General features: G+C 43.0%; 1 protein-coding gene across 7 annotated transcripts; it reads left to right on the top strand.

Moving 5' to 3' along the window:
- The first annotated feature begins 732 nt into the window (after positions 1-732).
- LOC110489260 (CCR4-NOT transcription complex subunit 3) lies at positions 733-19,681 on the top strand. Of its 7 annotated transcripts, none has more exons than XM_021561917.2 (18): positions 733-938; positions 3,058-3,120; positions 3,717-3,784; positions 6,601-6,675; positions 7,063-7,152; positions 12,018-12,146; positions 12,575-12,670; positions 13,000-13,213; positions 13,741-13,922; positions 14,321-14,377; positions 14,477-15,482; positions 15,702-15,807; positions 15,941-16,079; positions 16,218-16,314; positions 16,802-17,003; positions 17,248-17,380; positions 17,555-17,680; positions 17,989-18,469. In XM_021561917.2, the coding sequence occupies exons 2-18, from the start codon at positions 3,096-3,098 to the stop codon at positions 18,085-18,087; spliced, it is 2,844 nt and encodes a 947-aa protein (XP_021417592.2). In that variant the 5' UTR covers positions 733-938; positions 3,058-3,095; the 3' UTR covers positions 18,088-18,469. The 7 variants fall into 7 exon arrangements, with proteins under 7 accessions (XP_021417592.2, XP_021417591.2, XP_021417593.2 ...); XM_021561916.2 differs by having other exon boundaries at positions 734-938; positions 12,994-13,213; positions 17,989-19,681; XM_021561918.2 differs by having other exon boundaries at positions 734-938; positions 12,994-13,213; positions 13,786-13,922.
- Positions 19,682-23,437: the final 3,756 nt, after the last annotated feature.

The raw sequence follows: 23,437 nt of genomic DNA, 5'->3' as shown, positions 1-23,437 counted from the left end.
TTCTGATCCACGCCCCTAGCTTTTTTTAAGGTATCTGTGACCAACAGATGCATATCCTTATTCTCAGTGATGTGAAATCTATAGATTAGGGCCTAATGAATTTATTTCAATTGACTGATTTCCTTAAATTAACTAACTCATTAAAATCTTTGAAATTGTTGCATGTTGCATTTATATTTTTGTTCAGTGTTTATATATTGTAAATAAGAATTTGTACTTGACTTGCCTAGTTAAATAAAGGTACATTTTTTTAAATTTTTTTTTACTTTAGATTGATGGCAACATCTTATTTCAGTCAAATGTTTTTGTCACATGCGCCAAATACAACAGGACTTTACAGTGAAATGCTTACTTACAAGCCCTTAACCAATAATGCAGTTTTAACAATGTAGGCCATTTGATTAATGAAAGACAGCATTTCATATTGCACTGCAATTAATAATATACATGGCAGTCTACACTTGGAATATTACAGCTCATATTATCAATAGATTTTCTGGCAGCTCAGTTAACTATCATGTTGTTTTCTTGACATTTTCTGGCCAGTGTCAGTGGTTAGGGACAGGAACCAAAACATGAAGGGGGTGAGGTGTTCTAAGAACTCATGTTTACCTTTCACCTTTCAAAGTTAACCAATCATAGTGCGACTTGTGCGGAAGTGGGAAACCTGTCCCTCCAGACTCCAGAGTGACAGGCAGTCTAGCCAGTGGAAGGCGTAGAATGAGGGTGAGGATCGAATAGCTTGCAAGGGAGGCGGGCCTCCAGGCCATCAGGGCAACAGTAGAGGAGGTGTTCCTGGTAGCCATCTTGGATGTGCGGAGTGATTGTTTGGCGAAAATAATTCATATAATTTAGAAAAATAGCGTGAGGACGTAGGCAAATACGATTTAAAAGAGTGGCGTCAACTAAGAACAGAAAAGATAAATCGGAAAATCCAGGTAAATAAATTGTACGCTAAAACAGATCTAGTTATGTGCCATTATCTTCTCCCTTCCAATGTGTCTCACTAATATCTTAGCTGGTGGTTATCCACTAGCTGGTTATCAGCTGCAGATCCAAATTGACATGGGTTCGCCTGATATATTTTCCATGGAAATGCATACATTTTGCTATAATTCACGGCACAATCTGTAGCTGACAAGTTCTTGTTACTCAGGTGTTGAAGTGGTATACTTGTTTGCTTGTCTCTGACAAATAGAAACAGCTTATAAAGTCATTAGCTATGTTGCTTGTAAACATTTAATGTTTCTTTATTACTGCTCACTTTTTAAAAATCGATCGTTGCCCCCAAGCCAGATATGGAGACTAGTCTAGCTGGCTTACTGGATCTGTTGAGAAAGTCTAGCGTCGGTAAAAACATTTGGTAAATACATGGTCAAAACTCACTGGCTGAAGTGATGGTAAAATGACCTTATCAAACGGTGGTTGCGTGGACGTGAGAAATTGTCACAAAAAGTATCAAGTGATGCTCAACGAAGTAACCTACCATGCGCGTTACATTGTTGAATTCACGTGAACCGTCAATGTGAAATTATCCAGACCAGGCGTCACTCGGTGGCTACAATGTTTCAAGTTTTCACGTAGGCAGGCTAGCAAGCGACATCAGTTAGCTGCAATCTACTGCCGCTTGTGATATTTACTCTTGTATTATAGTATTAATTAACAGAAAAAATGCTTCAGCTAACATTTTAGTTAACATTTTCCAGTGGTGGAAAAAGTACCCAATTGTAATACTTGAGTAAAAATAAAGATACCTTAATAAAAAATGACTCAAAGGTGAGTCACCCAGTAAAATACTGCTTGAGTAAAAGTCTGAGTATTTGGTTTTGAATATACTTAAGTATCAAAAGTAAATGTAGAAGTACAGATGAACACATTTTCGATTTTTGTATTTACAGATAGCCAGGGGCTCATCCTTTACAAATTAAGCATGTGTTTAGTGAGTCTGCCAGATCAGAGGCAGTAGGGTTGACCAGGGATGTTCTCTTGATAAGTGTGTGAATTAGACCATTTTCCTGTCCTGCTAAAAAAACGAGTACTTTTGGGTGTCAGGGAAAATATATGGAGTAAAAAGTAAATACTTTTCTTTAGGAACGTAGTGAAGTAAAAGTAAAAATTGTCAAAAATATAAATAGTGAAGTACAGATGCCACAAAAAGACTTAAGTAGTACTTGAAAGTATGTTTACTGATGTACTTTCCACCACTGACGTTTCCTCAAGAAACATGGTCAATGTTTATTTATGTTGAGACATTGAGTTTTTAAAACATCTCTAAATTCAAAACTACATGCTAGTTCTTTACAGTACTTTAAATATCAATGTTTCTGTGATGCCCTCCTTGAAAAGTCATTCCCGGAATGGTCAGAAATGCCTTGTTGAATGAACCATGTCTAAAACCAATTACATGCACCATTCTACCAGGAATTGACTGTGTGTGAGAGGTCAACAAGTCAGACTGTCAACTATGGTCTATCCACTACTCCTTAATAACTACAAGACACTTTATGATACAATGTATTTTTTATTTTATTTAACCTACCTTTATTTAAGTATTTAACTAATGTAATGGTGATGCCTCCAGGGTAGTAAATTAGAGGGTTGAGTATGTCTCGTTCAAAATGCTTTTTAATGTAATTAACTTGAGATGAAAGTGTAATATTATACCATTTAGAAATTAATCCAAACTTTTTTTTTTGCATGCTGGCACTTTTGAAGTGGTAGCTTAATGTGAAAACCATGTACCTGCCCCGTGCATGCTCTCACGATACATCTTCATCACATCAAGCTGTAAAAAAACATTCGGCATCAAGTCGTAGAAAGCGAACTGAAACAGGCAGCAACTACCTGAACTTGTCCAATAACAAACTCTTGTTTTCATTTTCTGTTTGCTAAACGTTTTGCTATGATGTGCCTGTGCTGTAATGAATACAACCCAGGATTTCACATTGCTGACTTCACTGAACTTGGCTGCCAAGCTAAAAATGCTATGAAAAAGTAATGCAGCGTAAAAAGGTTGCCGGAGATTACGGTTATCACACCTGTTATTTTTCTCTACAGTGAAAGAAGGCATGAAGACAGCATCCTAGTCAACAGTCATGGCTGATAAAAGGAAACTTCAAGGTGAGGTTACCAAATGGTTGACCAGATGGTACCCCTGCCAATGATCCACCACCCAGTCCATCACTGTATTCCCTCCCTTTTCTCTATGAAGCATGTCTATCCAACAGATAAAATGTCACTTTAATTTCTTTATCCATTCATGATGTAGAGATTGTCAAATTGTCCTGCACGGATGTGATCGCAATAAGAGAACTGCTGCACTCTTTTTACTGAAAAGGGTTGTGACCTGTGATACCAAAAATAAGAAGCCAGAAGCAACATTTAGGAGCAAGGCTGCACAAGGCCAAAGTCAGACTTAGTCTGTAGAGACAACCTTCTTAAATTAAGACTATATACCGTACCCGGTTGCCAGTGCCCGTGGTGTTTCATTTTTAAACAGGTTTGTGGTGACACATTTAGGTTTTACTGCATGTATCTTTGATAAGGCTTGCCAGCCACAGTTGTAAAAGCAGTGCTGCTTATGGAGAAAGGGAGAGCTCCGCATTTTGACTTTACATTATTCATCCTGATGTGATGCGTGTTGAAGGATTTTTAAATTATTTTTTTAAACCACGGCTCTTTCCCAAACCTCCCTGTTATTCTATGCCCTTCCCCAGGTGAAATAGATCGATGTTTGAAAAAAGTAACGGAAGGCGTGGAACAGTTTGAAGACATTTGGCAAAAGGTAACATGCAGGGAGGGTGGTGGGTTCATCCAGCCTGAACTCAAAATGGATTAAATGTAGGTTTCTTTCTCACCCTGTCTACACACAATACCCCATAATGGCAAAGTGAAAACGTGTTTTATTTGCACATTTATTTCAAATGACATGCAGAAATATACATTTACATAAGTATTCACACCCCTTAGTCAATACTTTGTAGAAGCACCTTTGGCAGTGATTACAGCTGTGAGTCTTTCTGGGTAATTCTCTAAGAGCTTTCCACACCTGGATTGTGCAACATTTGCCCATTTTATTATTTTCAAAATTCTTCTAGCTCTGTCACATCGGTTGTTGATCATCGCTAGACAACCATTTTCGGGTCTTGCCATAGATTTACGTAAATCCTGTAACTGGCCCACTCCGGAACATTCACTGTCTTCTTGGTAAGCGACTCCAGTGTAAATTTGGCCCTGTGTTTTAGGTTATTGTCTTGCTGAAAGGTGAATTCATCTCAGTGTCTGGTGGAAAGCAGACTGACCTACAGTTGAAGTCGGAAGTTTACATACACTTACATTAAAACTTGTTTTTCAACCACTCCACAAATTTCTTGTTAACAAACTATAGTTTTGGCAAGTCGGTTAGGACATTACTTTGTGCATGACACAAGTAATTTTCCAACAATTGTTTACAGACAGATTATTTCACTTATAATTCACTGTATCACAATTCCAGTGGGTCAGAAGTTTACATATACTAAATTGACTGTGCCGTTAAATGGCTTGGAAAATTCCAGAAAATGATGTCATGGCTTTAGAAGCTTCTGTCAAATTATGTCAAGGAGCCTGAGTCAATCAGAGGTGTACCTGTGGATGTATTTCAAGGCCTACCTTCAAACTTAGTGCAAAAGAAATCAGCCAGACCTCCACAAGTCTGGTTCATCCTTGGGAGAAATTTCCAAACGCCTGAAGGTACCACGTTAATAATCTGTAGAAACAGTAGTATGCAAGTATAAACACCATGGGACCACGCAGCCGCCATATCGCTCAGGAAGGAGACACGTTCTGTCTCCTAGAGATGAACGTACTTTGGTGAGAAAAGTGCAAATCAATCCCAGGACAACAGCAAAGGACCTTGTGAAGATGCTGGAGGGAACAGGTACAAAAGGAGCTATATCCACAGTAAAAAGAGTCCTATATCGACATAACCTGAAAGGCCTCTCAGCAAGGAAGAAGCCACTGCTCCAAAACTGCCATAAATATGCCAGACTACGGTTTTCAACTGCACATGGAGACAAAGATTGTACTTTTTGAAGAAATGTCCTCTGGTCTGATGAAACAAAAATAGAACTGTTTGGCCACAATGACCATCGTTATGTTTGGAGGAAAAAGGGGATGCTTGCCTACAAACCTGACTCGGTAACACCAGCTCTGTCAGGAGGAATGGGCTAAAATTCCCCCAACTTATTGTGGGAGGCTTGTGGAAGGCTACCCGAAAGGTTTGACAGTAAGTTAAACAATTTAAAGGCAATGCTACCAAATACTAATTGAGTGTATGTAAACTTCTGACTCACTGGGAATGTGATGTAAGAAATAAAAGTTGAAATAAATCACTCTACTATTATTCTGACATTTCTGCCTTCTTTTTCACTCTGTCAATTAGGTTAGTATTGTGGAGTAACTACAATGTTATTGATCCATCCTCAGTTTTCTCCTTTCACAGCCATTAAACTCTGTAACTGTTTTAAAGTCACCATTGGCCACATGGTGAAATCCCTGAGCGGCTTTCTTCCTCTACGGAAAACGAGTTAGGAAGGACGCCTGTATCTTTTGTAGTGACTAGGTGTATTGATACACCATCCGAGGTGTATTAACTTCACCATTCTCAAAGGGATGTTCAATATCTGCTTTTTGTCCCCCTTACCCATCTTCCAATAGATGCCCTAATTTGCGAGGCATTGGAAAACCTCTGAGGTTTGTGCTTGAATCTGTGCTTGAAATTCAGTACTTGACTGAGGGACCTTACAATTATCTGTATGTGTGGGGTACAGAGATGAGTCAGAGAGAGTCATTCAAAAAATCATGTTAAACACTATTTATTGCACACAAAGTAAGTCCATGCAACCTATTGTGACTTGTTATGCACATTTTTACTCCTGAACTTATTTAGGCTTGCCACAACAAAGGATACTAATTGACGCAAGGCATTTCAGCTTTTAATTTTTTATTCATTTGTTTAAAAAATCGGGGTATTGTGTGTAGGCCAATTTTAATCCTTTTTTAAATTCAGGCTGTAGCACAACAAAATGTGGAAAAAGTCTAGGGGTGTGAGAACTTTAAAGGCAGTATATGCATGTTAAGTGCTACCACCCTGACACGTTGGTTGTTGGAACGTTTTGTGCTGACCTTAAAGGTCCACCAAATTATTAACGTTTAACATCCGTTGTATATGCAGGGGTCTTCGATACCGCATTTGTTTGGTGGGGTTGTAGCCTTTCCTATTTACGGCCGTGGGGATAGAGAGGAGACCTATTGTTAGTGTGTTCTGTATAGCCAAAGAAGAACAAGGTTCACTCCCGAGTTTGCGTTTTGGCCCATTTGCACTTGGTTTGGTGGAAAGTTGAGGGATGGAACTGGAGGGAATGAATGTCACTCAAATTTCTAGGCGGAGGCTGAGCTATGGTTGCTAGGACTGACAGTCCATGATACGCTTGTTTTAGACACATTTTGAAGCTATAGGCTACATGGTTTACTTTGTTTACAAAGACTATATGAAACATGTTTGGGAAAAGATACTGATTGTCTGAGTGTACTCTATGACTGTACCCCTCCAAAACACAGCTTCACAATGCAGCCAACGCTAACCAGAAGGAGAAGTATGAAGCAGACCTCAAGAAAGAGATTAAAAAACTACAGGTGGGACACCGACAACCCTATGACTCTTAACTGTTATGTGGCTTGAGGGCACATGGTTTTGGGATGTTCCTCCAAATGTTTGTTTACCAGTGTTATATGGTTACGCCTGACCACAGGTAGGGGTGTGTGTTCACGTGCGAGAGGGCATCTATGTGCTGATGATTTAAATAGGACGGTCAGCTATCCTTAAAACCAAGTGAAAGTGTCTGTGTGTGCATTTTTTTACCATGTGTGTTACCATGTGGACATATCCTACCCCAAGCCAAGCTTGCTTACGTGTGTGTGTGTCAACCATACTTGACTTCAGGGCAAGCCACCGCATGCCTTCACTAAGAGAACTTCTTTTTCTTTCTCCATTTGTTCCTCTCCTTCACCTTCATCCCCCAGCGTCTTCGAGACCAGATCAAGACGTGGGTGGCCTCCAACGAGATTAAAGACAAAAGGCAGCTAGTGGAGAATCGCAAACTGATTGAGACGGTGAGTGTGTGGGACATGTTCATTAGCCACATAGTGAAGAAACAATTGGTATAAACACCTGTGGTTAGCAGGGCTTACCAAGCCACATAGTGCACTGAGATTGTTCAGACAACAGCACCTGCTAACACAATGAGATGGATGTGTCATCTTAGCCTATGGATCTTAATAGGGTTTTTATCGCGGGTCTCGTATCTAAGTGTGAGCATCTGTGTGGTTTTGGTTGACCTGAAACGTGGTGCTACCAAGCCAAAAATACATGGGATAATGGTGAAAAAGACACTTGGATATCAAGATGCAACTTTTTTTATTGTGGTGTTGGCCAATACAAATGCAGTAACAAACAGTGGTGACTTTTGCTAATATTATCTTTGTTAGTATTCATGTCAAAGCCATGTTCATTGTGAATACCATTATCTGTTAGCAGTAAGGTTTAAATCAGGTGTGGGCAACTAGATTCAGCCGGGGGGGGGGGGGGCATAATAATTTCTACACTGAAAATTGACCACAACTATGCCCAAAAATATTTAAAAAATAACAATAATTTCATACCTTGCGACATGATCACATATCTTTTTTTTGTGGGAATACAGATTTAGTTAATGTAACAACATTTTTGCTTTGCAGGGCCAGATAAATATCACTCGCGGGCCATAACCGCCTGCTGCAGACCCCTGGTCTATATTGAGTCTACTGCAGTTCTTTAATCATCTGCTTTTCACACCTGTGGCACTGTTCTTCGCTAAGGGCAATTCAACATAATGAAATTGCACTTTGACTCAGTTTTTTTGCCACTTAAAATGTATGCCAAGCCAAAACCCATTGATTTCCAAGTTTAACAGAGCACACACCTCTATGCACAAGGACTACTTTGAACATATTCCACAGAAACATGTACATAAACTAATTTAGTGGAAAAAGAGTCAGCATGCAAACTTTGATTATGGATTCACGGTTAAAATCTCAGGTTTGTATGCGACCAATTCTTCTAAAAATTCATATCTGCTCCGAATTAAGATTCAAATATGTCTGCAGAAAGAATGGAGTGTCAGCTATGGCATAGTATCTTGAGTTTTGAAAAAATCGATTTTTGTTATTGAACTACAGTAAGTGAAATGGCTTTACACCCGGCAATGGAATTACATCATAGGTCCCATATCTGTACGACACAGAAATGCATAATTATGGATATTCTCATGTTTCACAAGTTTGGACATCGCAGCAGAGCACAGTGCTGTAGAGCAGAGTTCAGTACAGTACAATCTACTGTACACTACTTTTCTTTACTGTATTTATTGTACTGTACTCGCTGTACTATACTGTCCGAACTTGTAAAACATGGGTCTTTGATATGTTCAGATTTGGCCCTGTCCGGTCCGTCTGTAGACGTCAAGGCCAGGGTGGACTGATCAAATTTCAACTACTTTTTTTTTAGTAAAAAAAAGAAATAAAAAAAGTACCCCCTTTTCTCCCCAATTTCATGGTATCCAATTGTTAGTAGTTACTATCTTGTCTCATCGCTACAACTCCCCTACGGGCTCGAGAGAGACGAAGGTCGTAAGCCATGCGTCCTCCGAAACACAACCCAACCAAGCCGCACTGCTTCTTAACACAGCGTGCATTCTACCCGGAAGCCAGCCGCACCAATGTGTCGGAGGAAACACCATGCACCTGGCAACCTTGGTTAGCGCGCACTGTGCCCGGCCTAGCCACAGGAGTCGCTAGTGCGCGATGAGACAAGGATATCCCTACCGGCCAAACCCTCCCTAACCTGGACGACGCTAGGCCAATTGTGTGTCGCCCCACGGACCTCCCGGTCGCGACCGGCTGCGACAGAGCCTGGGCACGAACAAATTTCAACTACTTTTCAATGCCCATAGACACCCGGTGTTGGTAGGTGCTCAGTGGGTGAGGATTCTGGTTAAAGTAAATGGAAAGAGGGGGCTCATGGGTAGGTGTCAGTAAGAGCTGGGAGAGGTGACTTTAAGCTGTAGAGTGAGAGAGGGTGAGGAGTTGTCCAGAGTTAGACTGTTTTAAAACTCTTGGTTTGACCCCCAAACAGAAAGACAAAGAAAACTGTTATGAGCTGAACATAACAATTCCGTTACTGATTTTGGGGTAATTCCGTTACCAAGTTTTATCCACTTAATTCAGAAACAATTGATATCAGTAAAATCACTATAACTAATAATTGGTAGGTCTGCCATTACTTGTTACTTCTGTGAACTTTCATTATCCTCCCTCATGGGAGGGAACATTAGAAAATATCTTAAAGAAATGTGAGTTTTTGGTAACTGAATTACAAGGCACCAGGCAATATTTCTTAAACTTACAGAAGGCTAACAGGCTAAGTGTTAGTTGGCAAGGGTCTCAACATTGTGTTATCATTTCTACCAAAAAGTCTTAAAAGGTATTAGATGTTTTCTAAGATCCCTTTTCAATCTGTTTATCCTGAAATCAAAGCCTTGGAAAATGGTTAAAATGTTTCTATGCCTTCATTGGCCCCAAAATATAGACTCTTGGCTTTCATTTGACACCCAATTTGATATGCTCCTATACAGGGTTGGGGTCAATTTAATTTTAATTCCAGTCAATTCAGAAAGTTAACACAATTGCAATTTGAAATGTTCCTAATTGAAAAGTATTGAAGATAATTGGAATTTCAGTGTACTTCCTGAATTGACTCCAACCCTGCTATGAATTTCACGTTGGTGCTCATGGGTCCTTTGATGGAAATGCATCGAAGCATAATGTGCTTCCTTTTTTTTGCTGTCCCCCCCCAGGCTGGCGCTCAACGTCTAGACTCAGACAATATCTGCGTTGCTTTAACAAGGGAGGAAAACTAAACTGATCACTGTTAGTGAAAACGATGGCATCACCATAGCCCAATGTATGGTCCGCAGATATGATAAACAAAGGAAGTTGCTCCATAGCACTTATTGAAGACTGACTGTCTTGTTCGTCCCTCAGTATTTGAGATACGTATTGTAGTATTGAGGTAGGGTCCTAGGAACTTAGGATAATTTGGCGACACCTGGCAGCTTGCCACTTTGGCTGTGTCCCAAATGGCAATAGGGTATAATTTAGGACGCATCCTTTAGTTTTCAGGTCTGCAGAGCCCTACCCATATCAAGGATTCAGCAGCCCACGCCAGTGCGGAGGCGGAATAAAAACCCCCAGCGGAGACTCCATCCACAACCAGGACCCCCCTCCCCTTCCTCTCAGGAGAACAATTAGCCACATCAGCTAATTTAGCTTCTTTAATTTAGCTTGTTATGCCGTTAACAGATTAACACAGGGGGACCTACAATCTTATGTACAAAGGTGCTGCTGGGATGCTCGTGGGGACGACGCATATTACTACACTTACAGTGGCAGCTGACTTCTAAGGCAATGCATTGAAACAGTGTTGCGCGCATAATCAATCCGACATCTGTATTGGCCGTGCAGCATTCGCAGGGATAAGGCCTCTGCAGAAGTCAGGGCATTCATACTTCTTGCGCTTCACGGAGCAGAGCTGTTGTCAAGGAAGTGAGTTTGAGTTTATATAGGACCGACCGTCCCCCTCGGACCGTCAACCAATCCTGTCAATGCGGAGCTATACGGAGCCCTCCGCATTGTTAAAAAATTCGGGAGGCGCACGGTGATGCGGTACTCGATTTGGTCTCCGCATGCCTCTAGAGGCTCCACGCATGCGTCCCTATGGAGGATAGGGAGCCACTGACCACATTTTTGGATCAAGCATCAATTGGCTTTTAGGCTGGGTTTACACGCCTCCAAGCATTCTCCTCTGGCATGCATCAAAATCTCAGTGAACTCTGTTGCGTGTGGAAGTCAAAGGTTGTGGAACCTCTACTGAGAACACCTAGGAGAGCGTAGACAGCGTTACTAGTCAAGGAAGCACACACAGGTGTCTCAACTTAGTAATGTTAAGGGAATTTTTATCTATGACTAATTATGTATACATTTCAATCAGGATGTACTAATCAGAATACTATTATGTTACTGTATATGTACTAATCAGAATACTATTATGTTACTGTATATGTATGAATTGTCTTTCTTAATCCTAGTACTGAATATAATGTGTGTAAATATAATCAAGGAGTAGAACAATGACTGTCTGTTCCTTGGTAGAAATGAATGAACTAAATCTTCAGACTGGCTAGAATGCTTATCTACACAAGAAGACCTTGGCTCATAAATTATATTAAATTGGTAAGGAGACGATGTGGGAAGGCTTGAGATACTGCCTTTGTACCAGGGTGGGAGAAGAGACGGGTTGGTACTGGAACTAATGATGTCATTTTCAGTTTATAACCTGTAGTAAACTGTATCGTGTTCAGTACTCTCGTGAATAAAGGCTGCTATTTGACTTTAAGACCGGGCTCTGTCCATTTCTATAAAATAAGTGTCATACAAATTCTAATGAATTTAAAACAGAGTAATTAAATTCCTGCAACAAGTAATCACTGGCCTGATTGGGGGATGTGTACACCTGCCACAGTCATCCTGAACCGTTATATTGGATGGCTTTAATTGGTGAGGACTCTTGTCTCAACAGGTACACGTTCAGTAGGTCGTTCAGTAGGTCTGAAACGGTGAGGCATTATCTGAACTTGACCAATAAAAAAAAAAAAAAACACTCCCTTTCGTTTACCGTTGAAAAACATTTTTTGAAATGTTTTGCTATGGCGCGTCCTAATGCCCTTATATGACCCTTCATTGATTGGCAACTAGTCCAATGATTTGACATGAGCATTTCACAAGCCAAGCGTTTTTGGCTCTGGCATAGCTAGCATATGGTCAAAAGAGAACCTGTCACCTGTAGTGATTTATAAACCAATTCCTGCTCTCTCCCCCTTTAGCAAATGGAGCGGTTCAAGATCGTGGAGCGAGAGACCAAGACAAAGGCCTACTCTAAGGAGGGGCTGGGCCTGGCACAGAAGGTGGACCCGGCCCAAAGGGAGAAAGAGGAGGTCGGCAATTGGCTAACGGTGAGCACTACTTTTGATTGAAAACCTTTACCCCCAAAGGGAATTTGTTTCACACATGAGCACATTTCAATAATGTGGTCTGATGACGTGACAATAATGACTTAGAGATTTCATCATGCATGCTAGGCCTTTTAAAGTAGTTTTTTTTTGTTTTACTGCATAGTTTCTAGGGCTGGGACGATACCAGTATCGCACATTTTTCTTCCATGGAAATCTGCTTCGCGTTAAATCTGCTTCGTGTTTTGTTTCCTTGCCACGATACTAACGAGTATCGCAATACTGGTATCGTCCCGGCCCTAATAGTTTCCCCTATGAAAGAGGTTATTATGAAGTGGGGTCCACACAGTTTGTGGTTGTGGTGTGATTATGGCTGTTGTGTTGGTGAAAATCATGAATGACCTCTGTGTCTCTCCCCTGTCGCCCATCAGAATACAATAGACACTCTGAACATGCAGGTGGACCAGTTTGAGAGCGAAGTGGAGTCCCTCTCAGTCCAGACTCGAAAGAAGAAGGGAGACAAAGAGGTCAATCGTCTTTTTGCCACGCCATATGGCTATCTTCTCCATATCTTCCTCCTCCTCTCCCTGTTTCCTTCCGTACTACTTGAATCTTTTCTCTTCAGATGCTGTCATTCTAACTCTTAAATTCATCTCTTATCCTGTATGTCTCTCTTTATTTTCTCGGCACGCTGCATTACCCAATGCACCAAAATGTAAAGTAGGTACCATCTACTTTACCATCTGTGTGTTTCACTTTCATGCCTCTACACATATAGCACATTTGAGATTGTTAGCCCGAACATACAGTGAGCTTTAAGCATCAACTTACACGCGCATCTCTGCTATAGAAACAGGACCGCATCGAAGAGCTGAAGCGCTTCATCGAGAAGCACCGGTACCACATCCGGATGCTGGAGACCATCCTGCGCATGCTGGACAACGACACCTTGCCGGTGGACTCCATCCGCAAGATCAAGGACGACGTGGAGTACTACATGGACTCGTCGCAGGACCCAGACTTCGAGGAGAACGAGTTCCTCTACGACGACCTGGATCTGGAGGAGCTCCGTAAGTGCTGCTTCATCGTGGTGTTGTCGCGATACGCAGTATCACGCTACCGATACGACAAAAGTATCACGGCAATGGAAACACAACATGAAGCAGGCTGAATTTCCTGAGGAAACAATCGTGACGTTGGAAACGGTCACCCAAAGTTCCAACATTTGTTTATTTCCCACACTATGGCACACATTGTTTTCCCTTAAGCCGGTCCTTAAAGAACCATGAGTATCGGAAGTATCTATACTGTGTCGAGACATCACTACTTGTGTGTTTATTCCTGAATATTGCATTTGTACTGCATATCTTAGACCGCATGTGGAGTATGTATAGCCTCAAATGGATGATAGCTTGGTTATTTAAAAAAAACTGTGCATAGATCAGCTTTGATATTGGTGATTGTGGCTTCTATCAATGTAGTTGTCTGCATAGCTTGGATATTACAATGCTGTAAATTCTATCATTTCTGTTCCTGTTGTCTCTGTATAACTGCCCACTTAACTTTTTTCCATATGCAACTTTTTGTTTTTATGTAGCTACCTCTCCCTCTGTCTCCCCCCATCCATCTCTTGTCTCTCTAGCCGGGTCGCTGGTGGCCACGTCCCCGCCGGGCCAATCGCTCCTGGACGACGATCTCTTCCATCAGATCTCCAGCGGCACGCCTACCTCCACCACTTCCTCCTCGCCCATCCCTCCCTCGTCCGCAACTTACACTACGGTGAGGGAACGCCCCCCCCCCCCCCCCCCGCCCCGCTACTTCTCACTCTACAGCCTCCATTGTATCCCCTACTTGCTCTCCCATTCTTTAGAACCACCCACTCTCATTCTGTAATTAGGTCTTGTGAATGTTGAATGTTCCTGGGTTGGAGTGGGTGCTCAGTGGTCCCTCGCTCTCAGATCAGAGGGGGTTTGGAGCAACGAGGATGAAAGCGAGAGGATTATGATGTTGACGTTTGATTTGAAGTTTGTGTTGAGCCTTAATATGAACAGCACTTGTATGGATTTTGGTACAAAACATAGGGTTTGCATGCGGTACAACATGTGTAGCGTTGAATTAGAACAGATGGTCGTGGCTGAGTGCTTATAGGAGTTATTTCTTTGTCCCCCCCCCCCCAGGAGAACTCTGAAGATGACAAGAAAAGGGGACGTTCGACAGACAGTGAAGTCGGTCAGGTGTGATGAATTCCAATGTTGTGCTGTGTATGAGTCACTTGCATTGATTTGGGTCTATGGTCTTAAAAATGTCACAACTTCCCATCTATATATTTTCAGCTGTGCTGCACCAGGAGTGGTTTTGAAGTAATGCCTTTTATAAAATTTCAGTCGCCTATCAAGAACGGCAACCCCTCTTCGTCGTTGTCCTCCTCCTCCTCTTCCTCCTCCTCCTCTTCATCCTCTGCCTCCTCGGGAGCCTCCTCATCCTCGCTGGCGACCATCACCGGGGTTGGCCTGCCTGTCACTGGGGGCAACAGCCTCCTGGGCAACATGGGAGGTCTCCTCTCCAACTCTGGCAGCTACAGAGACGCTACCCAACTGCAGCAGCATTACCATACCCAGCAGGCCAGAAACTCAGTCATCTCCTCCAACGCCCCCTCCAACTCCAACCCTTCGAACAACATCCTCCTCCCCAGCCCCTCCGCTTCCTCACCCGCCAACTCTAGCACAACCCTCCCCCCACTCACGCCCAACACCCAGTTGCATGCTCCATCAAGGCCGTCACCGTCCTCCAGCTTGGGGCTTGGGTTGGGCTTGGGCCTTGGTAAAGGCGGCATTACGGGGTCACCGGCCGTCAGCCAGATGTCTGGCCTTGGCTTGTCGGGGATGCCGGCATCCCTAAACACCATGGCCGGGCTCCTGGCGGGCTCAACTTCGGCCCCCTACGCCACGGCAGCAGCAGGCTCCGGAACCATCGGAAGCCCCCTAGCAGGGAAAAGCGTCAGCAGTAGCAGCCCTAACTCCGGCACAGTGGGACCGATGGGCGGGAACACTGTCAGCGATAGATCCACGGGCCTGTTGGGCTCTGCGCCCTGTGCAATTGGTGTCAGCGGTGGGATTCTCAGCCTAAGCGGCCTTGGCTCAGGGCAGTTGGCGGTCCAGGGCCCTCCCCTGGTGGCCTCCAGTCCCATAGGAGGCCTGTCCCCTGGAAGCAGCCTGGGAGCCATAGGAAGCATTGGAGGGAACTCTGGTTCAGGCGCGCCAAGCAGCAGCGTGGGCATGGGAGGAGGAAGCACGGCGATCACAAGGCCACCCAGTGGACAGAAGCAGAATGGTAGCACTAGTAAGCTTGAATTCAAGTATCCACTTATATTGTGTTGTTGATTGGTTGTATCCATCCATGCCCTTATTTGGGTATTTTGTTTTGTTCCGTAGTAGTTGTTCAACCCAGCGTTGGGTTGTACAGATAAGGTAGAGCAAACCAAATGTATATCATCTATCTATGTATTATCAGAGTTCTGATTCAGTTTGTAAGCCTCCCTCTCAATTTCCTCTGTCCCAGGTTACAGTGCTGTAGTAGCAGACAGCACACCCGATTCCGCCCTCAATAGTGCCAGCCAATTACAGAGCAGCCAACCGTCGTCTTTGACCTCCACCACCAATCAGCCGTGAGTCAAATATAATAAAGAAATTTCCTATAGTGTCTTGGATTGTGACTCTCACTGTACAATGTGTATGGTCAGAATTAGTCAAACGTAAAAGCACATCAACCAATGTCTCTCCTCTCTCCCACCCTCCCAGTAAAGACAGTGGCCCCAGCCTCTTAGGGCCCATGATTCTTCCCACCAGCTCTCCCTCGCCCTCCTACAGCGAGAGTAAACTTCCAGGCAGCGGTATGCTCAACGGGCCACTCTCCTACACACAGACCTCTGAAAGCAAGGTGAGGAAAAACACAGGTAGCTTCATGTAGTAATTGCCCTGCCCTGAGCCATTACAGGGAGATCTTCTTGGGACTCAACCTGAAGCCAGATTTCCTGATCTCTCACCCAGTCAGTTTAACCTCTTTCCTCTCTTTCAGCCCCAGGAGCCTCTGAGCACTCTAAAGTCTATGGCAGAACGAGCGGCACTGGGCTCAGGAATGGAGGGAGAGATGCTTCCTCTGCACCTCACCACAGGTAAGCAACCGACTGGACGTGAAGGCTCAAAATTGGGCCATGGGGGATCAGTCTTGGAATGAGACCAGTTTGTATTTGGTATAGATCCCCATTAACTGCTGACTTTCTGGTGTCCAGCAAAATCAAGGCAGTGTTATATACAATTTTAAAAACACTACAATACATTTCACAACACATTGAGTGCCCTCAGGCCACTACTCTACTACCACATATCTTCAACAAAAAGTACTTTGTGTGTATGTGTGCCTGTGTCTCTCTTCACAGTCCCTGCGGTTCAATAAGATGTATTAAAAAATAAAGTCTAATTCTACTGCTTGCATGTGTTACTTGTTGTGGAATAGAGTTCCATGTAGTACTGTGTGCCTCCCATTGTCTATTCCGGTGTATGTGACAATAAAGCTACTTTTGGGGGGGGGGGGGGGGGGGGGGGGGTTTCACACCAGACTCCTTTTTATAACTATTTATTTCTCTCTCTCTGTGGCTTCAGACATTTTCCCCAGCACTACATTGCCCCCGGGGCCTCCCTCGGCCCCCCAGCAGCCCTCGCTTTCAGAGGTCAGCATCCCCCCATCGCTAGGCGTGTGCCCACTCGGGCCTGTACCCCTGTCCAAAGACCAGCTGTACCAGCAGGCCATGCAGGAATCGGCATGGACGCACATGCCCCACCCCTCCGACTCGGAGAGGATCAGGTACGAACCGAGCCGCAATCTGAAAAAGGTCTCCAGGGTTAAATCTCAAGTCTTCTTGCTTCCCTCTCACATTTTTGGCAAAGCGAGAAGACATGAGGTATAAAGGAAAATACTTTTGAGATTCACCCCAGGTCTACATTTGGGTAATTTCTTTATTGTTGCTTTTGAGACTAAAGGTGTGTAGATTTTTCCTCAGCATTACTCCATGTATTTATCCCTTATTGTGACTGTTTTGGTCCTCCAGGCAGTACCTGATGAGGAACCCATGTCCCACCCTGCCTTTCCACCACCAGGTGCCACCCCCCCACTCAGACTCTGTAGAGTTCTACCAGAGACTGTCCACGGAAACACTGTTCTTCATCTTCTACTACCTAGAGGTGTGTGTGTGTGTGTGCGTTTGACAAAACAAGCTTGACTGAGACGCTGATAATTTCTATGGTTTTACTTTTGAAGATGGCGGTCTGCGTCTTTTCAATCTTCAGGCCATGTCATGTCATGGATATGATTGTGCACATAATAGTAACAGATTCCCTTCTGGGTTCTCTCCGCAGGGCACCAAGGCCCAGTATCTGGCAGCCAAGGCCTTGAAGAAGCAGTCGTGGCGGTTCCACACCAAGTACATGATGTGGTTCCAGAGGCACGAGGAGCCCAAGACCATCACAGATGAGTTTGAGCAGGTGAGTTCGGCACCCCTCCACACACTGCAGACTCCTTGGACCGCAACCTGGGGTCGTGTTCATTGGACACCAAACGGAAGAAAACGGATTGAAAATGGGAGCGATTACTTAGACTTGACCAATAATAAACACTTATTTTCATTTTCCGTTGCAAAATGTTTAAATGTTATCTGTTGCATGCTCCGTTAAAATGTATTTTTCTTTGAAGATTATTTTTTTTTGGGGGGGTGGGGGGGGGGGTTGTCTGATTTGTTGTTTTTACTTTTTGTGCGCTAACATTACTGTGCATATTCCAATGTATTTCAAAGGGGACGTACATTTACTTTGACTACGAGAAGTGGGGACAACGGAAGAAGGAGGGATTCACGTTTGAGTACAGGTACCTTGAGGACCGAGACCTCCAGTGACATAAGGCAGAGGAGGAGAATAAAAGAAGGTTGGACTACCGTCGACATTCCTGGATTGAACTCAACACGCTGGAAAGAGGGACGGATGCAGACGCCAGACTGAGCCAGTCTTAGCAGAGCATAATGCATTTGGAGCTTCTCCCTCTTTGCCCTGCGAAGCCACACCCCCTACAGTGATAAACCCCTCCCTCTTTTCCCATAAGGCGGTTTTGATTTAGATTGGAGCTTTTTATCTCTTACCTGAACTGGATCCCTTTTTATTTATATATAATGTTTGGTTGATAACACACTCCTTTATTATTTTTTTACTCACCTACCACTCATTTGAGAGAACCAAAGATGATTGGTCAAACCTGTTTTAATTCCCAGCAGTATGGCAGTCCAATTAAAAAAAAAAAAAAAGTGACAAGATGAAGCGAGAGGCCAATCAAATGAGCCCTTGGGGGATGGTGGGTCAGAGGGGGGTGGGTCCAAAGCCTAAAGCATTTCACAGCAGTCCTAGGTCATTGCTGGGTTAGACACAAGCTAAAGACTAGAGGGGAAACGGTAGCATTTCCATGTTACAATAAGGGCTTTTTGGGGTGACTCCATGTTTTAGCCCTAATGAATAGACTCTTCATGGTCACCAGCCCACCCTAATGTTAAACTAATAGCTTCCTCTTGGGTACACCCAGCATTGACCAGACTGCCATAAAGATTGCTATAATAAAATATGGTAACCCAGCCCTCCTCCATCCCTCCATTCATTCTTATCCCAAGTTACAGCATTACGTTTATATTGCTGTGGTCAACAGCAACAGAAACCACACCAGCACTTAAGCGTCTCGTCTGTAGAGTATGTTTACAAGTGTTTTAACCCGAGAGGTGGGCTTTTACAATAAACTCGACCGCCCTAGTAGTAACAATTCATTATTTTTGTTCCCGCCACTTTGATGATTATAATGTACAAATCCGTTGTGATTTCACTTCAACCTCCAGGTAGATATTTCCTTTTCTCAGGAAGTGTTTGATGGATCATTATGTGAGGAAATATACCAGGTCAGGAGCTCCATTGCAGCACAAAACCCCCACAGAGATCAGACCGACACCGCAGGCTATTTTTTTGTCCACCCCAATAGGGCTTTCTATCCCTTTTAATGGCCATGTGTTTCATTTCAGGCTTTAACATTTTTAAATAATAATATCCTCCAATGTTTGGAGTGCAATCTTAAATTTGTCATTTTCGTTTGCTTGTGTATGTCATCTCAGAGATGGAAAGCATTTCAATACGAAAGAGTGAGATCCAGTTTTTTTTTTTTAAGAAAATAACTTGTCAGGGCACCATTCACTGACGAGCCTGCTGTTTTTAATGTTACCTTTACCTATTTGGCAAGCGGAAGGGAAGAGAAGTCCACCAGAGCTGAAATGTGAATCTCTCCCCCTCTGAAAGGGTGTTGTATAGACTGTCATTTTCATCCTTTTCTTTTTGTTTGCCGTTGTCTTCTGGACAGCATGATCAATGACACTTGCAAAGTGGAGCTGAGAAAATTAAGTAAATATGAAGCATAACCATGAATAAAGGATTGTAAAATATTAATAAAATAATTACTTTTCAGAAGTATTTTTTTTATTTTATTTGTATTTTTTATCATATTGATAAAGCTTCTGGGGTATTTTAAAGCAGACGGGTATAATACATTATTACTTGTTCTAATAGTGCTACAGTAATAGTTCCTTTCATTTTACAATACACATAGTTGGTCCAATAGGTGTACTGAATGCTACATGACATTTACATTTACCACATGTAGTGTATGCAGGGCCAGTCTCCCAAGAGAGCCTCAGCAGCCATCTTGTTGTTGAACACATCAGCAACCATATGTTGTGTTGTGCTGCGTTTATCAGAAGGTATGTTGAGACAAGGAGAGGAAAACATAGGCGCTCAATGGAGCAATGTAAATACAATGAAACAGAGGGGGCAGCCGAAATTGAATGGTTGAAGTGGTAACATTTTAACTTAAAAGCAGGTATGATGCAGTTATAATGTATTACAAGACTTGTCATAAGCATGCATGGATTCCACTTTTTATGTTCTAAGCAATACACGTGGTCACACCTTGAAACGGATTACGACTCAATGCAATATTCATGGGATAGTTCTACCGTTTGAGGGAAGGTTGACGGGTGCTTTTTAAAGCTCGAGTAGGGTACTCTATTCTACAGAGAGGATAGGTGTCTACTGAGGTAACAATAGAAGCAGTTACCTGCTGTTCCAGATTTAGGAACACTGCGTGCTGATGCTAGGCTTAGGCACTTAACTCACGCTGCTCTAGGTTATGCATGGCATATGCACTAATAAGCAGCGTGAAAAGACTTGCAGCAAGCCTGTAAGGACAAGCTCTTTAATGGGGCAATCTGCAGTTGCTACATTTGTACTTGTACAATCTACAATGCAGCTTCTAAATGTCTCACGAGTTTAGTTCTGCCCTACACCATCTGTACCCAAAATACAAGCTTGTTTTACTCCAATGTTTGTAAACAATTTTAAACAAACACTACAGTGCATTCGGAAAGTATTCAGACCCCTTGACTTTTTCCACATTTTGTTACGGTACATTCTAAATGTATGTATATATTTTGTAATCCCTCGTCAATCTACACACAGCACCACATAATGATAAAGCAAAAACAAGTTTTTAGAAATGTTAGCAATAAAAAAATACTAAAATATCACATTTACATACAGTGGGGCAAAAAAGTATTTAGTCAGCCACCAATTGTGAAAGTTCTCCCACTTAAAAAGATGAGAGAGGCCTGTAATTTTCATCATAGGTACACTTCAACTACGACAGATAAAATGAGAAGAAAAAAACCCAGAAAATCACATTGTAGGATTTTTAATGAATTTATTTGCAAATTATGGTGGAAAATAAGTATTTGGTCACCTACAAACAAGCAAGATTTCTGGCTCTCACAGACCTGTAACTTCTTCTTTAAGAGGCTCCTCTGTCCTCCACTCGTTACCTGTATTAATGGCACCTGTTTGAACTTGTTATCAGTATAAAAGACAACTGTCCACAACCTCAACCTCAAACAGTCACACTCCAAACTCCACTATGGCCAAGACCAAAGCTGTCAAAGGACACCAGAAACAAAATTGTAGACCTGCACCAGGCTGGGAAGACTGAATCTGCAATAGGTAAGCAGCTTGGTTTGAAGAAAAATCCCAGAACCACACGGAGGGACCTAGTGAATGACCTGCAGAGAGCTGGGACCAAAGTAACAAAGCCTACCATCAGTAACACATTATGCCGCCAGGGACTCAAATCCTGCAGTGCCAGACGTGTCCCGCTGCTTAAGCCAGTACATGTCCAGGCCCGTCTGAAGTTTGCTAGAGAGCATTTGGATGATCCAGAAGAAGATTGGGAGAATGTCATATGGTCAGATGAAACCAAAATATAACTTTTTGGTAAAAACTCAACTCGTCGTGTTTGGAGGACAAAGAATGCTGAGTGGAATCCAAAGAACACCATACCTACTGTGAAACATGGGGGTGGAAACATCATGCTTTAGGGCTGTTTTTCTGCAAAGGGACCAGGACGACTGATCCGTGTAAAGGAAAGAATGAATGGGGCCATGTATCGTGAGATTTTGAGTGAAAACCTCCTTCCATCAGCAAGGGCATTGAAGATGAAACGTGGCAGGGTCTTTCAGCATGACAATGATCCCAAACACCCCGCCCGGGCAACGAAGGAGTGGCTTCGTAAGAAGCATTTCAAGGTCCTGGAGTGGCCTATCCAGTCTCCAGATCTCAACCCCATAGAACATCTTTGGAGGGAGTTGAAAGTCCGTGTTACCCAGCAACAGCCCCAAAACATCACTGCTCTAGAGGAGATCTGCATGGAGGAATGGGCCAAAATACCAGCAACAGTGTGTGAAAACCTTGTGAAGACTTACAGAATACGTTTGACCTCTGTCATTGCCAACAAAGGGTATATAACAAAGTAGTGAGATAAACTTTTGTTATTGACCAAATACTTATTTTTCACCATTTTGGTTTCATCTGACCATATGACATTCTCCCAATCTTCTTCTGGATCATCCAAATGCTCTCTAGCAAACTTCAGACGGGCCTGGACATGTACTGGCTTAAGCAGCGGGACACGTCTGGCACTGCAGGATTTGAGTCCCTGGCGGCGTAGTGTGTTACTGATGGTAGGCTTTGTTACTTTGGTCCCAGCTCTCTGCAGGTCATTCACTAGGTCCCCCCGTGTGGTTCTGGGATTTTTGCTCACCGTTCTTGTGATCATTTTGAACCCACGGGGTGAGATCTTGCGTGGAGCCCCAGATCGAGGGAGATTATCAGTGGTCTTGTTTGTCTTCCATTTCCTAATAATTGCTCCCACAGTTGATTTCTTCAAACCAAGCTGCTTACCTATTGCAGATTCAGTCTTCCCAGCCTGGTGCAGGTCTACAATTTTGTTTCTGGTGTCCTTTGACAGCTCTTTGGTCTTGGCCATAGTGGAGTTTGAAGTGTACCTATGATGAAAATTACAGGCCTCTCTCATCTTTTTAAGTGGGAGAACTTGCACAATTGGTGGCTGACTAAATCCTTATTTGCCACACTGTATATTGATGAGGATTTTTTTTATTTCATCCATTTTAGAATAAGACTGAATGTAACAAAATGTGGGAAAAGGGATAGGGTCTGAATACTTTCTGAATGCACTGCATATAGCCTCAACATGGTTAAAACTATACATCTGATCTCAAGGTCATGGTCAGTCCTTGCATCAATAGCTCTGTCTATGAATATAATAATGGTTACATTTATGCATCTCCATTCCCCAGCTGTGCACCACAAAGTGCAGTGTAGAGCGCTTTGTTATTGTCTGAATGACATGATTTACCTGGTCGTAGACTACCGCCTGAAGATGTTTGGGAGCCTGTGTATCTGAAGTTGGTTTGTGTTTGTGTGTGTGTGTGACGCACTCCGACTCCATCCTGTCCAGAGGACACTTTGAGTCATCCTGCTCTGTTGACGGAATAGAGTTCTGGCAGGTTTACTACTGAGAGACCTGCATAGCGATGGTGACGATACTTCTCTTTTGCCCTCTAGACGTGGAATGGAGGAAGTGACGCAAGTGGCAAGGAAAGGCTCCTTATGCCTTAACTCTCTCTCACGTCACATCTGGGAGCTTGCTGTTAGCTCTCTGTCTCCAAGTGACCTAGATTTGATCCTTTAATACTAATTTGTTCAATGGTTCATATACTGTTTACATCCATATGCTTTGTAGTTACACCCCAAAAGATGCAATCTGCATGTTATATTACTGTGTAATACTTTGGACTGTCACTAATGCAGTCTAAT

The sequence above is a fragment of the Oncorhynchus mykiss genome, chromosome 32 (assembly GCF_013265735.2).
Source record: "Oncorhynchus mykiss isolate Arlee chromosome 32, USDA_OmykA_1.1, whole genome shotgun sequence".
In the NCBI taxonomy this organism is placed as follows: Eukaryota; Metazoa; Chordata; class Actinopteri; order Salmoniformes; family Salmonidae; genus Oncorhynchus; species Oncorhynchus mykiss.
This window is presented reverse-complemented; position numbering and strand designations above follow the sequence as displayed.